Below are 25,623 nucleotides of genomic sequence, written 5' to 3'. Positions count from 1 at the left end.
TACATCATTTTGGGAAAATTTTTAACAGTAACGACATATAATAAGTATACTGATTTGATTTTTTTTTAAATCTCTCTACTACTAACTGTAGTCAACAAATTCAGAGTCTGGGAAAGCGGAAAGGGAGGTGGGGAGCAACAGAAGAGTCTTTCAGACGGTAGGCCTGACTGTGACGCCAAATACAGAAATGACTAAACCAGGGGGCCCTAAAACATAGGCATTGGTTTTACACTTCAACACCAATAATCCACTGAGACTCTACCATACACAATTAACAATGACACAAAGAAACACAAACCTAGGTATTTTGTTCAAGTTACCTGTTGTTTTCGTCTTTCCTCTTCAAGAGCAGCTCTGGCTTCTGCTTCTTTTATCTGTGTACGGACATTTAAAAGTAAACCGGCATTGTGATTGTCAAATTTTATAGAGAATTTTAACATCTTCTCACTGAAGCTGCACTGACCATCACTACTCTTGGAAGCTTTACACTGGAAGGTAGTGTTACCAAGGCGCTGTCCAACAGAGTGGGCCTGAGGTGAGACGTTGTACCTCACACACACACTTCAACTTAACAACTGTAACAGATACTGGACCCCGGTTCGAAGAGTTACAATAGGATAAACTGAAATGCTTTTAGAACTAGATTTTTGCTCTCAAGTAATCATACTAAGAAGCTATGATCAAAATTATTAAACACCACTCTCTTTCTAGAGTTGAAACTGACCATTTTACTTCAAATGTCTTGAAGAGAAATTAGTTTCAATTTCAAACAAAATCAAGAATTTATTCTTTGAGACGGCTGAGTAAGGGAAACAGTAACACAGGAGGTAACACAGACAGTAAAGAATCCTAAAACCTTATTTGTATATTATTTTAGCTTGATTTTCAGGAGGCTCACACTAACATTAAGATGAACGACCATGTCCGAGAGCACACGCACTAATGGTCCAGAGGATGGGAAATCTGGTACATACTAGACAATAAAAAGCCCCTCTGAGGATTCAGAGTAGGCCTATAAAACTAGGCTTTAATTACAAAATCTAAAAAGATGAGATTTCTAGTCATTCATAACAAGCACATTAGAAATGCACAACACAAGTAGGGAAAGGCCACTGGCACATCAAAGAGGGTATTTAACGTGACGTCACCTCAGACGCTTTCCGCTTGATCTCCATGCAAGTTGTATCGCATTCTATTGAAATTTGATTTTCACGTACTTTGTTGCACTGCAGTTCCTACAAACAAAAATTTTCACATTTTATATTTAAGATTTCCCCCTCAAAGTCCTAACTGTATGTCATAAACAAAAATTCACTAACAGCTTAAAGTTATGTAAAATATTTAATAGTCATGTCCATTCATATTTAATAACAAGTCCATTTATAAATGGACAATAACATATCCATTTATATGGATGTGAGCATCAAATTTCTTGGTCCCAAGAGTGATTATCACCTTATTTTTTAATTACAAAAAAATACCATCAAATTAAAATCATCCATTTACTGAGTGCAACCACTGCGAAAACTTCAGGGTTTTTAAAATTTCTTGTTAATCTTCTAAAACATCCAGGGAATAAAATGTTGAGAGCAGTGCCACCCACTGCTTTCTGAAGTACTGCAAACTTTCTAAATCTGCACTACCCAATGGAGTAGCACTAACCAGAAATGGCTACTGAGCACTTAAAATGTGGCTAGTGAAATCCAGGAAATAATGGTTAATACTATTTAATGTTAATTCATTAAAATTCGAACTTAGACATATGTGGCTAGTGGCTACCAACTCAGTGCAAGTCTAGAGCCTTTTCTAAAGAGCTACAAATTTTCCTCTCAAGCCGTAAACCTTTCTTAAATTTAAATAAAAATCATCCTACAGTTTGTATCTGCACTTCACTGTCTCCTTAAAGAAATACAAAAACTAATGTACTTTTTTCTTAATGACTTGGTAGCAATACTATGATCAATTTGTGTATTATGCTATAATAAATCAAGTGGTCCTTATTTTAAACAGTTTCAGGCTTTGATTTTATAGATCTTTCATACGACACTTATTCATTCCCTATTTCTGGCTGCCAGATGTGCTTTTGCTCTAAGGGTCCCTCCTGGTATCAATTTCTCCTCTCTCATCACCACTCTCAGACTCTAGTTTTTCAGTTCACATCTACCAGAGTTAAGATCACCAACTCCTATGAACAAAGTGCATATGCTTCAGTGAAAACACTTTGTAGAATGAAATGTTATTAGAGGGGTGTTCCCCCTTTACTTCTTCACTTTTGGCAGATGTTGAAAATAAACAGAGTCTTGTCCTCTGAGGATAGTCCCCCAAAAGAAAAAGTATCACGAGCAAATATTAAAGACAAAAATGTGTGTTTGTGGACATTAAGTCTATAAGCCTGAAAGGAGGGCATCTTTTTTCATTTGAAAGGTACTTACAGAGTGCTCATTACATGCCAAGTGCTGTGTTAGGGACAGGGGACATAATAATGAAAAGAGTATAATAATAAGTACTACACTACTAATAATAATAGCAGCTACTGTTATATTATTAAACATTAAACATACTATGTTACTAAACAGAGCAGTCATTGTGCTAAGTGCTATATAAGCATCCCCTCTTCTATTCCTTTTAAGAAATCTATGTATTAACTTTATTTCACAGATGAGGAAACAAGCCTAGAACCACATGCCTAGAACCACAAAGCTCTTGAGAAAATGCTAGACCCTAGTACAAAGAAAGCAAAGAAGCACCTGCCACTAATTCTTCTCTTGGGAGTCAAGGAAGACCTTCCCAAACAAGCGCTTACACTGAGTATTAGTGGGTTCTTGTGATCAAAGTGGTAAAGGAATTTTCTGACCAGCCCAATACCTTGTTTTCTACACAGAAGCAAGATATACATATCCAGAGACAGAAGGGGACTAGAGTGTAAATGTCGGGGCACTTACGCGACACATTCACAGAGACAACTGCTAGAGGACGAGACTGGACAGGCAAGAAAGGTAATATGGATTCTGTTGTATGCTGAGTCTGTGAATATGTACACGTTTCTTGTAAAAATGCTTATTTTTTCCCCATAGTGGATGAAGAACCACTGAAAAACTTAGATTGGGGAAGTATTATGATTAGAGGCTAGAAAGTGTGTTATGAAGCTGCTGTCTGTCCAAGAACAAGCTGTTGCCAAAGTTCTAATGGGCGGCAAACTGCACTTGGACAATTAACATAAGATCTGTGAGAAAACTTAAGAGACAGCCCAGCATACAAGTGGCTTGACTAAGTACTGATTTTCATGTGAAGGTGGTCCAATTTAAACACCCAAAACTTAAGAATTCAACTCCAAATGAGGTCAAGCCTATAAATTTAAATTCAGAAGTTATTTACCCCAGAAAATAATAGTAGCAGTTGTGAAAGTAAATGAAAAGATCCTCAATAAAAGTAAAAAATTCTCAATAAATATTTGTTGAATGGATACATAAAAGAGTAAATTTAAAGACAAGAAAAAGGAGCCTAGCTTTTGGAAATGACGACAGAAACAGCAAGACAAGAAGGAGCTACAACTATAGCTGAGAGAGAAAAAAGCCAGAGGTCGACAGTAAAGTCAAGGAAGAGGAGGGCTGGAAAAAGACCCTTCGGCCCCGGGCGCACTGGCATCAGAAAACTTGAATCTTCCACCCTCAGTTTTGCCTAATGATATGTAATTTGTTGCCACTGAGCTTTCCAATAGTTAGTTTTTGCCCTCTTACTCCTCTTACCATTATTTTATATTAAAACAAGTTCTCTGCAAGTTTGAATGTTATGATTTTATAACGCTGTGCATGTGAGGTCTTTCCAAGACAATATTTTAAAAACATAATACTGATGGCAAAAAAAGTTTCGTAAAAGCAACAAAGGCTAATTCCAGACCATTTCTTTATTGTTCTTATTATTATTAAATTTTTTAAATATGTTGAATGATTTTAGAGAGAAAGGAGGGGAGATGGAGGGAGAGAGAGACACACACACATTGATGTGAGAGAGTCACATCAACTGGATGCCTCACATACGCGTCCCAACCAGGGATTGAACCCATAACCTAGGAATGTGTCCTGACTGGAAATCAAACCCTCAAACTTTGTGTAAAAAACGATGTTCCAACTAACTGAGCCACACTGGCCAGGACCAGACTATTTCTTAAACCATGAAACTCACTTTATTATCCACATACGTTCCTGTGCAAACACAAACATAGTACCCTTTTTTTCTATCCAAAAAAAGGGGGGCAGGCCACTGAACTTGGTTCTAACACAAAATCAAAATCATCTTGTACTATTAAACTGCAGAAAACGAAATGCCAAACAAAGCTGATTTTTAAAATAAGCATTTACAGGCACCTGGGTCAGGCGGAGGAGGCAGGCTACAGCCAGCTGGGACTGTGGAGACTTCTGGCTTTTGGAGAGGTGGTGTGTACAGAAAGCTCACAGTGGCTCTGCTGCAGTAGGAGTGCCTGGAGAGACTTTTTAAAAGGGGAGCTGAGGAGTGCCGGCCAGGGACCCCATGCCCAGCTGCCCTGCCAGCAAGGGGAAAGGACTGAGGGAGCGGTTTGCTCCCACCGAGTGCAGCTGGGCAGAGAGATTAGAAAGGTGCACAGCAAGGGTATTTCTTGGCCCCAGGCCAGTCCAGCTGGCAGGCGGAGGCTGTGGAAAGTGGAGAGTGCAAGACTGTGTCTGCTGCGAGGGCAGTGGGCTGGGAGCTGGACAGGTAGGAGTTGAGCACATGAGATTATTTACAGCTGGACAGAGCCCCCTTCCCCAGCAGAGATGAACCTCCAGGAAGGGAAAGACACATTCAGCCCCCACCTCCTTCAGAACAAGCAGGACAAGCTCAAAAACCTCCTGCAGGGTACATATCTGCAAGAGAAAGACAGAAAGAGAAATACCTAAAGGGCCCATTTTAGACAACTCTCAGGGAGACAAAACACACTGTTTCCTAAGGCCCTGTTCCACTGAGGCCAGCAAAGCAGGGAGATCAGAAATCTGTGTGCAACAACGGGGAATCAGGGCCCTGCCCAGCCTCAGCCCACACCCAGAAGTGCCATCAGCACCAAGCAGGAAAGAGCTGACCCTCCTACACAGATTAGCCCCTCCCCTGAAACAGATAGCTAATTCATCAGAAACTATACACTGTTGGAAATAAGCTGGGGCAGGCCAAGGAGGATGGTGCAGGGGCAGGGGAACACACCCACAATTTTCCCAGAAGACTGCACAGTGCCTTCCAGGGGAGACCCAGGGATCCCACCCTCCCAATCACAAAACAAGCCCACTCTAGGGGCAGGTGATGGGGATACAGGCAGTGCTGTCAGAAGCTGGACAACCTGCCCCAGGACCTTGAGCTGATAAAATGCCAGAGGCAAATTCAGAAAAAGAAGAAAGAAGGCAAACACCAAACTCTGCTGAGACAAATTCTGCCTCATTCTTCTTCAGGTTTTGCATAATTTTCTCCTTTCTTTTGCATAGCCTTTTAATATTTCTTCTTTTGCTTCAACTGTATTCCAATGAATTCATTATTCTTTGTTCCTTTTTATTTATTTAAAATTTTATATTATTTTAATTTCAAATTTCACTGTCCCCATCCCTTGTCTTACTCCATTTTGCCTTCTCCCAGCCCTTTATTTTCATTGTAAATTTTATTTTCCCACATACTACGCCTCATTCCTATTCCTTACTCTATTTCTCCTCCCTCTGTCCTCTCAAAATCATTCTTCCTTCCTTTAGTCAGAAAACACTCTTTTCCCCTACTTATAGTTTTCTTATTTTCTTTCCCCCTTTATAAACTGTTGCTTGTTTGACACGGATAATACGGTTATTGCTGTTTTTCTTCAACTTCTTCTTTCTCTTTGTTCACTATTTTTTAATTTCTAATCTTATAGGGTACTCTCCCTGTCTTAATTCATTCTGCCTTCCTCCTGCCCTTGCTTATTTGAGTTTGGAATTTTATTTTTTCCCTTTCTTAGCCTCTATTCTATTCCTTACTCTTATTATCTCTCCTTCCCCAATCCTCTCAAAATCATTTGTTTTTACTGTAGACATCACATATTCTTTTTTCTTTTGCATAATATTCTTAGTCTCTTTCCACCTTTATTAGTATTTGTGCAGCTATAGTTGTTATTGACCTTCTTGCAGTTTTTCTGCAATTTTCTTCCCTTTAGTTCACTACTTTTTAATTTTATTTCAAACCTCATATTATACTCTTCCATTTTCTTAACTCCATTTTGTCATCACATCTCTCTCTTTTACTTACATTTTAAATTTCATTTTCTCCCTTTGCCTTGACTCTATTCCCTACTCTTATAATTTCTCCTTCCTCTTCCCACTCAAAATCATTTTTCTGGCAATCAGACACTCAGAAATACATTAAAAAGATCATACACCATGACCAAGTGGGATTCATTACAGGGATGCAAGAGTGGTGTAATATTCACAAATCAGTAAATGTAATGCACCACATAAAAAAATGAAGGACAAAAATCACACGATCATGTCAATAGATGCTACAAAAGCAGTTGATAACATATAGCACCCATTTGTGATTAAAAACACTCAGCAAAGTGGGAATAGAGGGAGCATACCTCAACATAATAAAAGCCATATACGAGAGACCTACAGCCAATATTACACTCAATAGGTAAAAACTAAGAGCTTTCTCCTTAAGATCAGGAACAAGATAAGGGTGTCCACTTTCAACACTCTTATTCAACGGCAGTTCTAGTCATAGTGATTAGACAAGAAAAAAAAAGCCATCCATATTGAAAAGAAGGAAGTAAACTTGTCATTATTTGCAGATAAGCTGATAGTGTACATAGAAAACCCTACAGGCTCCACCAAAAATACTGGACCTAATAAGTGAATTTGGCAAATAGCGGGACACAAAGTCAATATTCAGAATCAATGGCATTTTTGTACACCAATGATGAACTATCAGAAAGAGAAACTAGAGGGGGAAATCCCATTTACTATAGCAACAAAACAAATAAAGTACCTTGGGAATAAATTTAACCAAGGAGGTAAAAGACCTGTACATGGAAAACTAAAGAACACTGAAGAAAGGAACTGAGAAAGATATAAAAAAATGAAGCAGATACCATGTTCATGGATTGGAAGAATTAACATCATTAAAATGTCCAAAGCAATCTATAGATTTAACACATTTCCTATTAAAATACCAATGGCATTTTTGCTGATCTAGAACAAATATTTCAAAAATTTGTATGGAACCAAAAAGACTCTGAATAGCCTCAGCAATACTGAGAAAGAGGAACAAAGTAGGAGGGATAACAATACCCAATATCAAACTATACTACAAGGCCACTGTAATCTAAATAGTCTGGTACTGGCCAAAGGATAGACACATAGATCAATGGAACAGAAAGAGAACGCAGAAATAAAGCCAAGTCTCTTTGGTAAATTAATATTTGACAAAGGGGGCAGGAGAACACAATGGAGAAACGACAGCCTCTTCAATAAATGGGGTTAGAAGAACTGGACTGGTACATGCGGGGGAAAAAAAACAACCAAACAGTGAAACTCGAGCACCAACTTACACCACACACCAGAATAAACTCAAAATGGATAAAAGACTTAAATATGAGTCATGACACCATGAAAGTCCTAGAGGAAAACGTAGGCAGGAAAACTTCAGCTATCCCACATAGCAGTATTTTTGCTAATATAGCTCCTAGGGCAAGGGAAATAAAGGAAAAAATAAACAAATGGGACTACATCAAACAAAAAAGCTTCTGTACATTCAAAGAAACCATCATCAAATACAAAAGGGAACCAACCATATGACAGAATATATTTGCCAATGATATATTGGATAAGGGTTTGATCTCCAAAATATAAAAAGAACTCATATGACTCAACACCAGGAAGGCAAACAATCCAACTAAAAAATAGGCAAAGGACCTGAATAGACATTTCTCTAAGGAATACATACAGATGGCCCATAGATACATGAAAAGATGCTCAACATCACCAGCCATCAGAGAGATGCAAATTAAAACCAACGATGAGACATCACCTCATACCAGTCAGAATGGGCATCATCAATAAATCAACAAACAACAAGTGCTGGCAAGGCTGTAGAGAAAAGAGAACCCTGGTGTGCTGTTGGTGGGAATGATTGGTGCAGTCACTGTGGAAAACAGTATGGAGTTTCCTCAAAAAACTAAAAACAAAACTGCCCTTTGACTCAGCAATTCTGCTGCTGGGAATATACCCTAAAAATCCCAAAACACCAATTCAAAAGAACTTATGCACCCCTATGTTCATAGCAGCACTATTTACAATAGCCAAGTGCTAGAAACAGCCTAAGTTCCCATCATCAAATGAGATGATCAAAAAACTGTGGTTCATTTATACAATGGAATACAATACTACAGAGCAGAAAGAAAGAAAGAACTCCTACCTTTTGTGACAACATGGATGGAACTGAAGAATATTATGCAAAGTAAACCAGTTGGTGAAAGACAAACACCATATGATCTTACTTATAAGAAGGATCTAATGAACAAAATAAACTAACAAACAAAATAGAACCACAGGCATAGAAAACATGGAACAGACTGAAAGTGACCAGAGAGGAGAAGAGAAGAAGATAATGGTGGAAAAAAGGGGAAGGGACTAAACAAAGAACATGTATGAATGACATGAGAAACAGTGCGGGAATCAACTGTGGGAGTGAAAACTGGGACAACTGTAACAGAGTAACAATAAAAAATGCTTAAATAACTTTTTTTTAAAAAGGAAAGAATAAGAAAATCTAACCTTTCAAAAATATTAAAAATAATTCTTACAGCCTGGTAAAAAAAAAAAAAGAAAGAAAAGCATTTACAGAAATAGATGGGATAAGTTTCTAAGAATAGGACCTGCCCTAGCTCCTGGCTGGAGTGGCTCAGTGGATTGAGCGCTGGCCTGTGAACCAAAAGGTCACTGGTTTGATTCCCAGTCGGAGTACAAGCCTGGGTTGCAGGCCAGGCCCCAGTTGCAGGAGTGCAAGAGACAACTAATCAATGTTTCTCTCCCTCTCTTTTTCCCTCCCTTCCCCTCTCTCTAAAAAATTAATAAAATCTTTTAAAAAAAAGAGAAGACCTTAAAGTTAAAAGGTTAAAAAATAAAGCCAAAGAACTACTAAACACAGACGTAAACAAGTGTGTACAGAAAACTATTTTTAATAACTTAAGATATTTACCTTTTTAATTCTTTTACAAGGACATCTAAGTTTTACCTTCTGGTTGCAATTAAAAGGACATTCACCAGTATGGCACAGCTCTTTGCATCTATGACCACAAGGAAGCTAAAACAAAACCAAAGTAAAGCAGTTACATATTTATATTTCAGTCATACTCTACCTGCCCTTCTCCCAACAACTATTTTGAGAGAGAGTCCATCACAATAGGATCAATCAATCCTGGATAATCAGCTAATTTTTCAACTTTTTCTTTAATTAACCCTAACTATAATCAAATCACATGACCCTGCTAGCTGTGCCAGTATGTGTTACTTCAAAAGCCAGGTTATAGTCTGAAAGAGCTGGAAAACGGTCACAAAGAACACTGATTAGAATGCATAATACATAATGACTGTACCTTCATTGAACATTTCATAGTAAAAGGTTTTTCTAAAACACTCAAACCTGACAACCTAGATGAGATGCCTACCCTTTCCACTCAAAGTAAGATGGTTTTCTTCTACCCAACCCAGCCCCTAACATCATTCTGCTAGCACTTTGGTAAGTCATATCAAATGGCTTACTGATAACCAACTGTCTAGTTCAAAAATGTTCCATTTTAATGCCAATGATTTTAAAAAGCTCTCTCCAAAGATAATTAAAGAAGGCCTGTAAAACAATACTGTTTGTGGATGAATACACTTGACATCACCATCATTGCTGGTACTTACCATATACTAAGATGTTTACATGTTTTTTAACTTATTTAATGCTCAGACAACCTTCTGCAGTGGGCGTTACTGCTGCTTCCATTTTACAGAGGAACAATTTGAGTTACAGAGAGGTTAAATAATTTGCCCAAGTGAAAAGTAGAAAAGCTTGTGTGTTAATAATAAAACCAAATTAAGAAAACAATATTTAAAGTACTTAAAGATGTGTATGCGGGACACAAAGTTGGAGTTCTTAATGGTACCGTTAAAAGTTCTTTTAGTTAAATTCAAACCTAATGCAACAATCCAGAAGACAGACTGAATATCAGAGAAGTAGTAGAGCTGAAAGGATATGCCTGTGCTATTTCATTCATATTCAATAAGCATTTACCAGGTGCCTAATATGTACAACCAGGGACTAGACACAAAGGTAAATGTGACACAGTCCCCACCCACAAGAAATCACGGTCTGGAAAGGGGAGAATGAAGGAAACAGGAATTTATCAGTACATCAGAATTTATCAGAATCCCATACTGTAACTGAGTACAAAATGTCTACCGCAGATTAAAGATTAAAGTAACAGAGTTCTTGGCTGATGGCAAGTAAGACCTGATTCTGTAGCCTACTGGTTCTCAAAGTGTGGTGGCCATTATGTAAGAGTTTATTATAAATGCAAATACTCCAGGACCAGAAAATGAGAAACTCTGGGGTAGGGCCCATCAATCTGTTTTAACAAGCCCCTAAAGTGATTCTGATGCAGGCCAGAGTTTGAGAACCACTGCTGTAGCCTTACCAGTGTCAAGAGGCCATACACTAGAATGAGTTCTTTCAGACACATTGAAATTCACTTGTCTACTCCTAGGTCTTTCTAAACTATGTCGGTACATCAGAATCAGGTCTTACTTGCCATTAGCCAAGAACTTTAGCCTAAGGCTATAGTTTTCAACAAACTCCAAGGAAACTCTAGAATAGCAGAGGGGCTCTAGAATGGCCTAGAATCTAAAACCATGAGCATAGAAACAAATTTTTTAATCAACAGTCCCCACTCATCTAGAACCAGCAAACATATTACAGATCACTATAGCTAAGGCAATGTTGGCTTGCAAATCAACAATTGCTGAATTAAATTATCGTATTTCTAACTAATATCATTCCAAGTTACTACATCAGATTAAAAATAAATCATTCTCAACTAACTTATTACCTGGAACCTGAATTTGGATAGAAGAAAAATTTTTTACAAGAAAAACTCAGGATTTGAAGAATTTAGACAATTAAATTTGAATTTAAATTTAAATTAAATTTGCATATCCTATGCCTCTAGTTTTACTTATATTAACAAAGACAGATTAAAATAATCATTTACTGTTTCAACTGTTCTTTTTAAAATCTTATATAAATTTCAAAAATTTCAGGTTTTAGTTCTTACACAAAGATCCATGAAAGTGTCCAAAGTTTAGTTAAAAGAAAATACTGTTAGCAAAATGGCATGTCATGCATTGGTTTGTTCTATTTAGTCAGAGACTGACTACCCCATGTACAACTTTCTTCATATCTTCCCGACCAAGAATTAAAAGTCAAAAGGATCCCTTTATAAACATCCACCCAAATCAAATCATTGTCACTGCCCAACCTCCAACCTTAAAAAAAGGAGCATCTTCACTTTTAGATTGGCCAAATACAGATGGATAACTGGTTTCTCAAATGATTGCCAGCATAAACCCATAGTGAAATTTTCCCATTTTACTCTGAACAACATTTTTTAACCACTGTTCATCCTTTTAGTTTAAATACAATGTACATACACACGTCTGAGTCTTTAAAAACAAAACTTTATATATAAATGCTTTATACAAATCAATTCAAAATAATAATGAACTTCAAAGTTCTTGCACACAGGCACACGTATCTGTGTTTTTTAAAAACCTATTATAAATTTGCTCTCTAACTGCCTACAACCCACACAGTTCTTGATCTATTTACATGTTAAGTCTGAATAACACTATGGGAAGTAAACATTAAGTGAATACCTTATTGCATAAAGTATATAAGCTATCTTTAAAACTATTTAAAAAGTAATCTTCAAAGGTCATTCCTAGTCCTAATATCCCCAAATTTCATAAAGAGATGTGCATCTACCCTAATCATATGCATTACATTTTTACAGACACCACATTATTATTTCTGGACACCTATTTTTATTGGATCCAGAATAGACCTGAAATAGGATGTCCAAACAGGAAAAGAGAAAATGCAAAAGAAACAATGCCCAAGAAAATACAACTTAAAAGGCTCTATTAAAGCTTACCTCTTTAGGACACTGATTTTTGCAACAAATGAGGAGGTTCTTTTCATTTACATCAGCTGTGGTTATTTTTCTAAAAATAGGAAAGATTTGGTGACATTCAAACCAAGACCATTTCATAGCATATTTTCCAAAAGCAATTCACAATTCCAAGCATACTATAAGACGAATTTATTTTTTCTTGAGAATTATTTTGTCTCTCTATGACAGTTATCTACCCAATTACTTTACTGTTCTGATAACCCTTCCAGACCTTCATCAACTACAAACAAATCAAATGTCAAAAGGACAATCACTACTAGAAAGGATGTATAAAACACACATGAAATATCCTCTGTCCCTGGGCTCTCTTTAACAGTTCCTGTACTGTGTTTCCCTATAGGTCAACCATTATTCATAAGTATAATTATTCCTTTTTTAATTTTACTTATTTCTTTTTTCTGGTTTCCATTTATTTATTTTTAGAGGGGAAAGGTCTAGAGAGCAAGAGGAAGAGAAACATCGATGTATGAGAAACACTTTTCTCTTCCTCATTACTTTCTTCTCCTTTTCTTTATTCCTTCTTTTCCTGCTTTTTCTATTTCCCTTTGCAGGACATGATTGCCAAAATATACCATAAAGTGAGCCTCACTAATGCCAAAATTATAATTTTAATATTTGTATCAAATTAGCTATAAATGTACTCTAACATAGGCAATTTTCTTGGCAAAATTTCACTTAATATCACAAAGTTTTTACGCTAGCTCTACTAAACGTGTACATTTTCATTCTTACAAGTATGGTGCCCACTTCTGAACTTAATTGAGTTAAAATCATTTTGTTCCTATTACTCTATAATTAGGAAAAATTACCTACTCTTCACAGTCTGTATCCTTTATATTTAATTTCTATAGAAGAAATATACATGAAGTAGGAAAGAACTAAAGGGGAAAGATGAATTATGAAATAATTTGCTGAACGAATGCAAATAAAATTATCAGAATACTGAAACTAAAGAATTTTGTATAAAAATGTATTTTAAACATGTATTCAAGAAAGGGAAAAAGGAACTCTCAAGAGCTGAGATAATGGAAGCCACCTCAACCCAAATGTATCCACACATCCCTTCAAAAAACTGTTTACCTCATCAATAACAAAATCACTCAAATCCCATGACCCTGTCATAATTAAAAACAGAAATGTCTACAAACTTCAAATTATCTGTAAGTAGACAAGTAAATATCAATTCTTAGCACAGCTACTTCTCAAGCTCCCATAGGAATCTTTTCAAGAAGCCAGTGAAGTTCTGGAAAAACTAAACAGAAAAGTGGGAAAGCTAACCTTACACTAGAAAAAGAAAGTCAACCCTTGTTGGGAACCACCCTGCCTAGTTTCAGAAGCTCTAACCCCCATGGCTAAGGCTGAGTAAAAAGACCTTGGGACCATAAGCCACAAAGGAGACAAAACTTATTCTTCTGGCAGTGATGTAGCCTCTGCCCCCTTTACTTCACTGGGTTTGGCCCCTGGAGGATGGCCGGATAGTCAACAATGGGTAAGATTCCTCAAGGGAGGAACAACCTACGACAGGTACAGTCACAAAGGGACCATCAGGGAAGGACTTAGGGGACTACAGAAAAGGGGTGACAGACCCTCACCCCTGGGCTTTGTTATAGCCCAAGTCCGAATTCTGTCTATAAGAAGTCTCTTAATCTCTTGGCTGCCTCACTTGCCCCATCTGACTTAAGCCTAAAACAATGCTGGAGGCAGTGCAGCCCAGTGCTGGAACAGGCAGTTCCCAGGGCGATCAGGCCAAAGAATGAATGCATAAAATACTGTGAAACCTGCTTTGTTAAGAATGCACTCAATTTAAATGATAAGGGTCCTAGCATAAAGTGAGCTTGTTTCCCAAACTTTTATGGCCCTTTGGCATCACTCTGTCTATCTGACCCTGACTCAGAATAAGCCCTCACCGTTCTTTGAAAGTCTTCCATTCCTTGATCATTACTGCCTGACAATGACTGACGAACTTTACATATACTCCCTGTATTCCCACGCAAACTAAACCCAATAAAAGCCCTTTGAGAAAAAAGGCTCAAGGCCCTTGTCCTCTGAGAGACTGGTCTGCCTTTCCTCCCCAAGCAGATTATGTCCTGGTAGACTCATGCTCATCCACAGCGGGTGGCCGGAGGAGCTAGAGGCCTCCCACAAACCCTAAGTGTAAAAGACTTGGGAGTTCGGAGCACTAACTACAAGGAGGGGAATTTTAAAAGTGCACAACCAAGGAACCAACCTTGGAAAGACATCATTCTGGGGAAAGAAAGGCAAAAAGGGAAAGACACCCTTCCTACTTGGGTGGCTCAGTTGGTTGGAGTATTGCCCCATACACCAAAAGGTTGTGGGTCAATCCCTGATCAGGGCACATGCCTAGGCTGTACATTCGATTCCCCACCCAGGTGCAAACTGGAGGCAAGGAATTGATACTTGTCTCTCACATCAATGTTTCTTTCTCTCAAATCAATAAATATATTCTCAGGTAAGGATTTTTAAAAAAGGGAAAAGCACTCATTGAAGACTACATGATGAAGAGAAAAAGAAGGGGAAGAAATTTAAAACCCAGCAACATCAAAGAAAACAATCCTTTTTATCAGTATCATCCATTAATAAAGCAAAACTACCCCCTTAACTCTGCTTATAAAATTTCTAACACTAAAAATTGTAATATTTTATTTTTTAAATTGTAAAAACAATGTTGACAAAACTAATTTAACAAAGCATGAATCTAAAAAGTTTAAATGACAAAAACAAATTTAAAATAATATTAACATGTATTTTCCCAAAAAGTATTTATGCTAAAAAAAAATCAGAAATAAAGTTACATTCTCAAATTTACCTTGAGTTAAATCTTACAAAAAGCCCATTTTATTGAGCTGGAAGAAATGGAACTGAATGAGTTTGATCGTGATTAACTGAAGTTAGATCACGATTACACAGAAAAAAATAAATTTTTTTCTCCTCCACATAATCCACAAGCAAAATCTGCATTTTTTAAAGTAAATAGATCATCACCCTGTATGATAATGCCATGACAGCAACATTTGTAATAAACAAAACTCAAGCTTTTAAATCTATAATTTAAAAATTACACTTAATTACATGCAAATCAATATTTGAGCCAGTGAAATTCTAGTTTGTCACTGTTATTTGAACAATTTTATAGGAGTGCTTCTCCTATGTCTCTTTAAAAGCAGGGACACAGTGTTTTTCCTAACAAAGTCTTATATGGAATCCCCAAGTAGGAGAACTCAGAACCGCCCTGGTTGAAAAAGGGTCAAGTATCTACCAGGTGAAGTAGTTTACATTTCTCCAAGGTCTCAGGGAAAATCTCGGCCTCCCGAGTCTAAGGACCACCACTGAAAAATATTCCTTACAGCATATTACCTATAAAGGTTCTGAATTCAAAAAAGATATCAAAATAATTTTAGTCAAAGAAGAATAGTTCTTCAATGTACTTACCTACATTCCACATACAGGGTTGTAATCTTGCAGTGACATTTTATTCTAAGCATCTGAACACAAGGAGGACATTCTCCGGGGTGACATGGCAAAACACATGGGTGGGGACAGCCCACTGGCCGTGATCTAGAGCACCCGTCCTCACACTGGAGGCATTCTGGGCCAGCCTGACACATTGCAAGGAAACAAATCACCTAAGTACAAAAGTCTAACAATTCTATACGGTACTTACAAAGTTTATATACTCTATTAAAAGAAAGTACTTCTGCAGCTCTTAGAAATATAGTTAATAAAATGTTATTAACGGTATTGAAAATCACTCATTTTTAAAATACTCAAAATGGAGACCAGCAAGATTATCAATACGATCATTATTCACAAAGATTTTTGTCTACAAACCTCATTAAATCAAACTGCCTCACCTTTAAAATGGATATGATTTCATTAAATATCTCTACTAAAAATGTATTCTTTACGTCTTAAAGAATAGTCAGTGGAAGAAAAAAAATACAAAGTAAAAGATTTTCAATTCATGTAGACCCAACGGTATGATCATCATCAAACTAAAGGAATCCATACATTGTTAATACATAAATAAAAACTGCCAAAACATTAAATGTCTGGGGATAATCATATTTTGCTGAAGAGAAACACATATAGAGAAAAAAAGGGAGAATGACCACCAGTTTAATTTACTTTCAATACACTTCAATAATACAAAACTGAACTGCATTTAGCATAAATAAATATATCTAAACTGTAACCTAACAAGTCACCTCTCTGCTCTGGTAATTTAATAAGTGTACATATCTAATAAGAAAGGTTAAAGGTTTTTATTACAGAATATTGTTTTCACATCATACATGAGATAAAATAAGAGCTATAGATACGGATACTAGGTCTTAAAAGTTAAACATTTTTCATTATCAACTTTTAAAATTAGCTTTTCCAATTCATCCAACTTTCTGGAAATCCCAGGAAAAAAGCAATCCTAATTTTAAGTAACGGGATAATGAGAAAAAAAGCAAAATAAACATTTGGGATACTATCACAAATTAGAAAACTAACCTTGATAAGTAAAACTTTCTTCCTTATTTTATTGGCATATATTTGATGTATAAATTCAAGGTGTTCCCAATGTTAATTTGATACATTTACATATTATAATATGATTTTAATACAGCAATAATTAGCACCTCTATCACATTACAGGATTATCCTTTCTTTTTAGTCGTTGGAATAATTAAATTCTAGTCTTTTAGCAAGTTTAATGATTATAATAAAATTCTTTTAAAAAAATCAATGAAACATGACACATCACACACACTGCCTTTAGCAGTGTCCTCCAACATCTCTGAGCATTATCAATCACTTGAGAATCTTGTTAAAATGCTAAGATACAGCCTGAGATTTTTGCATTCCTAACAAGATTCCAGCTGATGCCAGTGCTACTAGTCTGCAGAGAATACTGCGAGGGGCAAGGGTCTAATAATATACAGAATTACATAAAAAGGTATGTATATGTGATTATGTATTTTTATATATTTTTATATGTGCTTTGGGTGACAGATTTTCCTCATTACTCCCTTTCTTCTTTCAGTCACTCAAAGATATTTGACCCCACATCTGCCTGGGAAACACTCACTATTTCAATTGCCATCAGCCTCATACCTTTCCCCTGTCAACACAGTTCCACTCACTATAACCAATGAATTAGACAACAGGAACATTTGTTGCTAATGGTGATAATCGAAAGCATTGCATTTAATAGACCTGACTGGACTGAGATCTGTGGGTAAGGTCAGGCAGGAAGACCAGAACACAGTCACAAGCAAAAGAACTTTAAGGACACTCACTTCAAGAAACACTTACTAAATACCTGCTGTGCTGTAGGCTCTGTTCTACAACTGATGGCAGAAACTGCGTTAAAAATCCCAGAGGCATTCGGGTTGAGAGATAGACACTAGGAGCCTTTCTTCAGGGGATCCCAATGATGTGTTATGGTAAGAAATTTTGTAGTTTCTTTATTATTTTGTTTTTAATATATAAATTAGAATGATCACAAAGTTCCCCAAAATAATGTAATTTCCACTCACTTGCACTGCAGTAGCCTTCCCTGAGTGAGAGGTATGAATGGACCTACAGCTAAACTGAGAAAAATGGCATGTAACTTACAACCCATGTTTTGCCACATCCAGTGCCCTGTTAGCAACAGTGAAATACTCAGTGAGAACTGCACAATCACTCAGTCATATCAACTCTAAAAATGAATTTTTTCTGACTCATTTGATATTCTAAAAACCTCAAGGAGGAATGCTGTATAGCAGCTACGCCTTAGAGTTAAAATGGATTTGAATTATTGCAATTATTTGTTTAATTTTGTAATTCCAATATCGTTTTCATTTTATCATGAAAAATTCTTATTGAGGAACATGACATGGATTACTGAGGCAATTATAACATATTTTTGTGTGTGTCTACACATGAGCAAGAATGATACTACGGATACTCATGTTGTCCCGCATTCCAATCACCAAATCAAAACCCCAAAGAGCTGACAATACAACTGAATTTTTAGTAACACAACTCATATTAATAATTTAAATATTTGTAAATTTAATGTCACTTAATAAATATGAAGCTTAAAATTTTTTGGCTTATTCCTCATTAAGCACACTTGCTATTATAATGATTCCCTATAAAATAGGAGTCTATGAAAAAACAAGTTACTTTATTTTTTTAAATGTACGTTTTTTAAAAAGATTTTATTTATTTATCTTTAGAGGGGTAGGGAAGGAGAGAGGGAGAGAAATATCAGTGTATGGCTGCCTCTCGTGCACCCCGTGCTGGGAACTGGCCTGCAACCCAGGCATGTGCCCTGACTGGGAATCGAACCATGATCCTTTGGTTCGCAGGCCTGTGCTCAATCCACTGAGCTACACCAACCAGGGCAACAAGTTACTTGAAAAATAAAATCTTACTTAAAATTTGATTAGCTACATTTGTTTTTCCTAATAAAAATGGCAATTTTTAGAGATTTTTGAATTATCAATTTCTGATATGCTAATAAAATGCTTTTACTGAATCTCACACACATACTCACAAATCTGTGATACATTTACTTTACTTCCAACAAAGGTTTGGGGAGTTATTAAAACTGCAAGCATCATCTATCACACATGTCAGGTTTAGAAAACAGCTGAAAGCTAATTCAGAGACATCTATAAGCATGGACACTTTCCACCCCGGAACCTTACCTTGGTTTTGTCAGGGCAGGCAGCAGTTTCCGTAACTTTGTGGCATTCTTTCATGCACGTATGATTCTGACAATCTAAGGTGCGTCCACAAACCCTCTTACAAGAATAGGGTCCTACAGCATGGCATGGCAATGGACTCACCTTAAAAAAAGAAAAAAAAGAAATATCTGCACAACATATACACACTCACACTTTTTAGACCTAGACCCATGTTTCCAAAACAACTGTTACCATTTAATAACAAGTTTCATAAAGGTCTGACACATTTTCACTAGTAATCATCAAAACCAAAGTAACCTAGCAAAAAAATCAAAAAAATTAATGGCAAGACGCAAAACATTATTTTCCTAAAAGGGACATTCAATACAATTCTGTAGTAAATGCATCTTTATAAACTCATTTTCAAATAAAAGCACTGTGTTTTTTTTAAATTAGTAGACAGACCCAGCTGGTGTGGGTCAGTTGGTTGGGTGTCATCCCACAAACAGAAGGGTCGTGGGTTGACTCCCAGTTGGGGCATAGGCCTGGGTTGTGGGTTCAGTCCCCCAGGACACATATGGAAGACAACGGATTGATGCTTCTCTCTCACATATGTTTCATGCCCTTTCTCTTCCCTTCCCCTCTCTCTAAAATAAAAAATTAAATATTAAATAAAATAAAATTAGTAGATAAACTATTGTCTTTAAAACACTGAAATAATGGTACTTTGACTTCATTTTTTCTAACAATCCTAGGTTACAAGCTTTACTTAAAACTTTTGCCAATAACTCACCTCATGCTTCCCAAGACACTCCCTGCAAAAGAAAAATAAAATTAAATTAAAACACCACAAATACTTCAAATAGAATACCTAAAGCAAAGATGCTAAATCTACGATTTGTTTTATTAAGAATAAAAAAACACATATGGAAATATGTGATTACAGAAATGCTACAGGATACAAAGTTAATATATAAAAGATAACTGCTTTACTATTAGCCGGCAATGAAAAACTAGATTTTGAAAACATGAAAAATACCACTGTTTATATTAATATAAAAGAGTGAAATACTTAGGTATTCATCTATTAAGATATATTTAAGATCCATATGAGGAAAATTACAGAACACTCATGAAAGAAATCAAAGATCTAAACAAATGGAGATATATTCCATTTGTTTGGAAATATACAATATTGATAAGATGTCGCTTCTTCCCAACTCACTATAGATTCAACACAGTTCCACTCAAAATCCCAGCATGCTATTTTATGGACATCAACAAACCGATTCTAAGATCTATATGAAAAGACAAAAAACCCAGAACAGATAACCCAGTACTGAAGAAGAATAGGATTGACACTAACCAACTTCAAGAAATTCAAAACTGTAACACAAGAGAAAATCTAGGTGACCTTGAGTTTGGTGATGACTTTACAGACACAATACAAAAAGCATGATCCATGGAAGAAAATGGTAAAGTTGGTCTCCATCAAACCAAAACCATCTTCTCTGTGAAGAACACTTAAATGAAAAGGCAAGCCAGGGAATGGGAAAAAATATTTGTAAAACACATATCTGATAAAGGATTTGTATCCAAAGTATAAAAAGAACTCAAAGCTCAACAGGAAGAGAGCAAACACCCAACTAAAAAATGAACAAGATTTAAACAAAAAGCAGACACTTCACAAAAGATGACATACAGGTGGCAAATAAGCACACAAAAAGATGTTCAATATGATATGTCATTAGAGGAATGCCTATTAAAATGAGATACTACTGTATACCTTTTAGAATGGCTGAAACCCAAACACTGACCACCCCAGATACTAGCAAGGATGTAGAGCAACAGAATATTTCATTCATTGGTGGTGAGAATGCAAAATGGTACAGCCACTTTGTCAGACAGTTTGGCAGTTTCTTACAGAGCTAAACATAGGCCTACCTTTTGATTCAGCAACAACTCCTAAATACTTTCCCAAATGAGTACAAATCTTATGCCCATTCAAAAACCTGCATATGAATGTTTATATCAGCTTCATTCACAATTCCCAAAATTTAGAAGCAGCCAAAATGCCCTTCAAAAAGTGAAGAGATAGACACTAAATGGAATATTATTCAGTGATCAAAAGAAATGAGATATGAAGCCATGAAAAGATCTGAAGGAAACTTAAATTCATATTTCTAAGGGAAAGAAGCCAGTCTGAAAAGACTGTACATTGTATGATTTCAACTATATGAGATTCTGAAAAAGGCAAAACTATAAGGACAATAAAAAGAACAGTGGTTTCCCAGGGGTGCCAGGAGGAGGCAGGCAAGGGATGAACAGGGCACAGGACATTTTTAGGGCAGCAAAACTATTTGGCATGACATGTACAAAATAATCTTCCTATAAAACAGATCAAGGAAGTCAAAGGTAAATGACTATGATGTGTCAATTTTAGTGCCTACTAATCAAAATATCAACGCCTTTTTCTGTTTCCCCAACACAAAAATTTAGGCCATTGATAATCACGAATAATTCAAACCTAGTACGGGAAACTAGACAACTTGGTCCCCCATGGACACACAAGTCCTCAGCAAAAGAACAGTCTCTAATAAATACTAACTGAATATGTACATAAAGAACCTTTGTGTTAACTATACCTCCCTCTCCACTATATCTACAGACTAAAATCACCCTACTTGTCAATATAGCTCCCAATAACACTTTACCTCCCAACCTGACTGCCCAACCAACACCTAAAAACATACATACTACTTAAACTGAAAGGAACATTGTGAAAGGACAAGGCAGCAGTGAGAGCTTTTTAAAGTAAGGACGGATACACAAGACATACTGAATTCAATGTGGAACTTTGGGTGTAGACAACAGCCTCTTTTGTAATTTTACGCTGCGTCCTAGTGCTGTGCTTCCTGTGCCCCTATGTTCCGTACCTTCAGCCGGAAGTATGAACAATTCCGGGATTCCCTCTTACCCCAGGTATGACTCAGTCAGGTCATTTGCTGACCAATCCCAAAAACTACTTCCTTTCATTTTCAACATTTCCCTTAACTACTCTTCTTCAAGTTTGTCTTATGTAAAACCTGGCTTTCCTTTGTCCTCGCAGAGCTTAGAGAATAGCATGAGAAATCGGTTAGGAAGACTAACATGATCACTGAGATATAGTACTATAATTTAAGCACAAGTTGTTATAGATGCTAAGAATAAAATCAAACTCTAGCTAGAGGAAAAGATTTAAAAAAAAACGTTGAAGTTCTAAAGCAGTATGCAAAATGTATGTGGAAAAAAATGAAGCTGAAGACAGGAGAAATTGGTTTTAGGCTAAGCCTAAAATGACGAATAAAGAAATCAGCAAAGGTGATTTAAGATACCCTTTGAACTATGTCAGAGACATTTTTAAAAGTTAATCTGCTCTGGCCGGTGTAGCTCAGTGGATTGAGCGTGGGCCTGTGAACCAGAGAGCTGCCAGTTTGATTCCCAGTCAGGGCACATGCCTGCGTTGCGGGCCACATTCCCAGTGGGGGCCACATGAGAAGCAACCACACAATGATGTTTCTCTCCCTCTCTTGCCCTCTCTCTAAAAATAAATAAATAAACAAAATCTTTAAACAGAAAGTTCAAATTCTAATACTTACATGGGAATAGGAACTTGGCATGGAGGACACGGTAGAGCAGTCTGAATGAATGCTGGCTCGGCAGGCTGCTCCCAAGGGCCTGAGGGCTGGTGCTACAAGTAACACACACACGGATTTTAGGTCAGAGGGACTAAATCACACTGGTCATTAATAAGAATTTAAGAAAAGTTTCACGTATCCTCCACTCCAACAGGTTGAAATTTTTTAAAGAAATCAACAAACTGTACTTGCTAAAATATTCTATTCCACCTATATTCTACCCGCTTGTTCCCTTCTACACACACTTGACATTAAAAACTGAGGTGGACTTGACTTTTTAAATGGCAGTGTGCAGGCAGCACAGCCTCCTTTACTTCTCCTTTTAGCCAAAAGGACAATGAGAGACATAACTGTGAACTCCAACTTCCACCAGCAGAACGCAGTCTCCATTTTTTGGTTCACTATTGTCTCCCCACTACCTAGAAGAATATTTAGCACACAGTAAGAGCTCAATAAATATTCATCAAAAATGTGAATGAATCTTTGAGAAAATCAGGAGATAGCCATAACCCTAAACCACATACGTGAAGGAAGACGACATGACTATCACACTGTATTTGCAAATATTTGTTTATTAATCTCTCTTGTATTCTGCATTGTAAGCTCTTAAAATGAAAGACCAAGTCTTCGTTATCTTGTATTCAGCTCCTATCACAGTGCTTACTAGCAAATAAATACTTATTCATGACCTGCTGAATAACTAAGTCAAATTAAAAAAACATGACCCACAGCAATTCATTGTCTCTGAGTAACACAGTTCTCTTACCCTGCCGGCTTGCTTTATTAATGCTTGATCGTGACATGGAGCAGGACACAAGTGACCACATCTCACCAACACTTTTCGGCAAGGCTGATGACATGGAGGACAAGGGCCAAAGTGACAGCGATGTTTTTCTTGACTTGTATGATGGCAAGTTGGTGGTCGACTAAGTCATAAAGCACAATTTTTTTAAATTACTTTTGATCATTGAAAAAATATACTTAAAATGCAGTTATCTATTTATGTATCTTCTGATTCCATACAAAATGAGTCCATATTGTGAATATTATTTTAATACATTAAAGCAAATTGAAAATACTAGTATTAAAAATCAATATGCAGTCAAAAGGAGAAGGATTTGCAGGAACAAGTATAAAGGACACATGGGCAAGAATGGGGGGCATGGAAACAGGAGGGTGGTAAGGAGGGCTGGGGGGTGGGCTGAGATGGGAATAAAAGGCAGAAAACTATACTGGAACAATTAAAATAAAAGTAAATAAACACACGCATACACAATATGAATTTAAATTGGCAAGAAACAAATGTTTAAGTTTGTGGAAAGCTTCAGACTAACCTGCACTGTTCTTTGCACTTGGGTGGTCTTGTGGTACGTTCTCGGCCACAGGGTACCGTCACCTTTGTATTACCGCAATTGCACTTTACATCTACAGTTTCTGGGCAAGGATAGCAACTACCTGGAAACAAAGCATGAAACTTAAAATCTGCTTAATTACCTAAATGCCCACAAGTAGAATCAGTGAGTTTTTTGTGTTTGCACAATGGGATATTCTATATAAAAATGAAGAAACTACACTATAAGAATGAACCTCACACACTTAATACTGAGCAAAGAGACCAGAAGAAAGAGTACGTTGTATATGATTCCATTCACATGAAGTAAACAGAAAAACTAATCTATAATGTTTAAAGTCAGGATGATGGACATGAAGGGTTTTGGAAATGCTGGTAATAATTTGTTTAAGAACTTGAGTTCTGGTTACCTGGATATGTAGTTGGTAAAAATTTCATCAAGTAGAACAATTATGATTTGTATTACTTTTTCTGTAGCTACACTTGTGCTTCAATAAAAGTTTTAGAATATTCATTAAAATTTGCTAAAAGTTAACACATCACTCATTCACAAGATAAACAGATGTAAGTCTTTGGAAAGTCTAATGTTAACAATAATCTCTTTGGCTTATTTTCATACATACTTCTATTCAAGTCTAATAGTTTTGAATCAATTCCCCAATAAAAGTAAATTCCCTCATCAGTACAGTCAATTTTCCATTACTCAGGTTTTGCAAAACTAAATTCTAAACCCTATTTTAGGTTATAATTCTGGATATTTCTCTTCTAAACATTTCAAAAGGAAAAGATATTTGGGCTTCGGCTTTTTAACCTTCTTTTGTTATGAGTTGGTAGAAATACACAAAAACAAAATGAAAGAAACTTTTCCACACATGCTATCAAGTTCCGGCCAAGGCTCAGACATCATTTTGAGGGCCTTCTTCCCAGTCTAGTTTTCCCAGTATGGTAAATGAAGTGAAATAAAGGAATCAGAATCTTCCACTAAGCAGTGAGTATATTAGGAGATTGCTGCCTAGCTGTCAGGACCAAGCAAATACTGACTAGCAGTTAATATAAGAAACAGACTAATGATGAAAAATATCTGGGTTTATTAAAGCCTCTAAAAGTTCAAAAGAGTTCCTTAAATGGCAGAATTTGGATTCAATTAATGAACAGAGAAAAAGGAAATGAGAATAAAAAGCAACACAGAAAAAAACATACATGTGTTTTACAAATCACCAAATTTATACTTGAATGTTTTAATAAGTAAAAAATAATCCAGTGAAGTATTGTCTTTTATTGAGCATTTTCACTAAATTTATTGAGGTGACATTGGTTAATAATATTATATAGATTTCAAGTGTACAATTCTATGATACATCATCTGTATATTGTACTGTGTGCCCGCCACCCAAAATCAAATCTTCTGTTACATATATCTGATTGCCTTTGCTAGCACCCCACCCCCTTCCCTCTGGTACCACCATACTGTTGTCTGCATCTATGAGTTTTTGTTAATTTGTTGCTTTCAGTTTTGTGTTCCACATTAGTGAAATCATATGGTTCTTGGCTTTTTCTCACTTACTTTGCTTAGCATGATATTCAATGAAATGAAGTATTATCTTGATGGCAATGCAAGTCAAATTATCCTGACCCACATGACCAAATTCTGAG

The 25,623-nt window shown here is 36.4% G+C and overlaps 1 protein-coding gene across 4 annotated transcripts in view; it reads right to left on the bottom strand.

The window, feature by feature from the left end:
* NFXL1 (nuclear transcription factor, X-box binding like 1) overlaps positions 1–25,623 on the bottom strand; it is a 48,075-nt gene that overhangs the window by 950 nt on the left and 21,502 nt on the right. For all 4 annotated transcript variants that reach the window (XM_037034081.1, XM_037034083.1, XM_037034084.1 and 1 more), the window contains 10 exons: positions 23,954–24,074; positions 23,386–23,545; positions 22,581–22,672; positions 19,736–19,757; positions 18,964–19,104; positions 15,707–15,873; positions 12,218–12,287; positions 9,220–9,324; positions 1,149–1,235; positions 321–374 (listed from right to left, as the gene is read on the bottom strand). In XM_037034081.1, the coding sequence (XP_036889976.1) occupies positions 321–374; positions 1,149–1,235; positions 9,220–9,324; positions 12,218–12,287; positions 15,707–15,873; positions 18,964–19,104; positions 19,736–19,757; positions 22,581–22,672; positions 23,386–23,545; positions 23,954–24,074 (1,019 nt within the window). The remainder of the gene's footprint in view (positions 1–320; positions 375–1,148; positions 1,236–9,219; positions 9,325–12,217; positions 12,288–15,706; positions 15,874–18,963; positions 19,105–19,735; positions 19,758–22,580; positions 22,673–23,385; positions 23,546–23,953; positions 24,075–25,623) is intronic.

This window comes from Sturnira hondurensis, unplaced genomic scaffold (genome assembly GCF_014824575.4).
Source record: "Sturnira hondurensis isolate 20B ecotype Veracruz unplaced genomic scaffold, ASM1482457v3 Scaffold0022017, whole genome shotgun sequence".
In the NCBI taxonomy this organism is placed as follows: domain Eukaryota; kingdom Metazoa; phylum Chordata; class Mammalia; order Chiroptera; family Phyllostomidae; genus Sturnira; species Sturnira hondurensis.
This window is presented reverse-complemented; position numbering and strand designations above follow the sequence as displayed.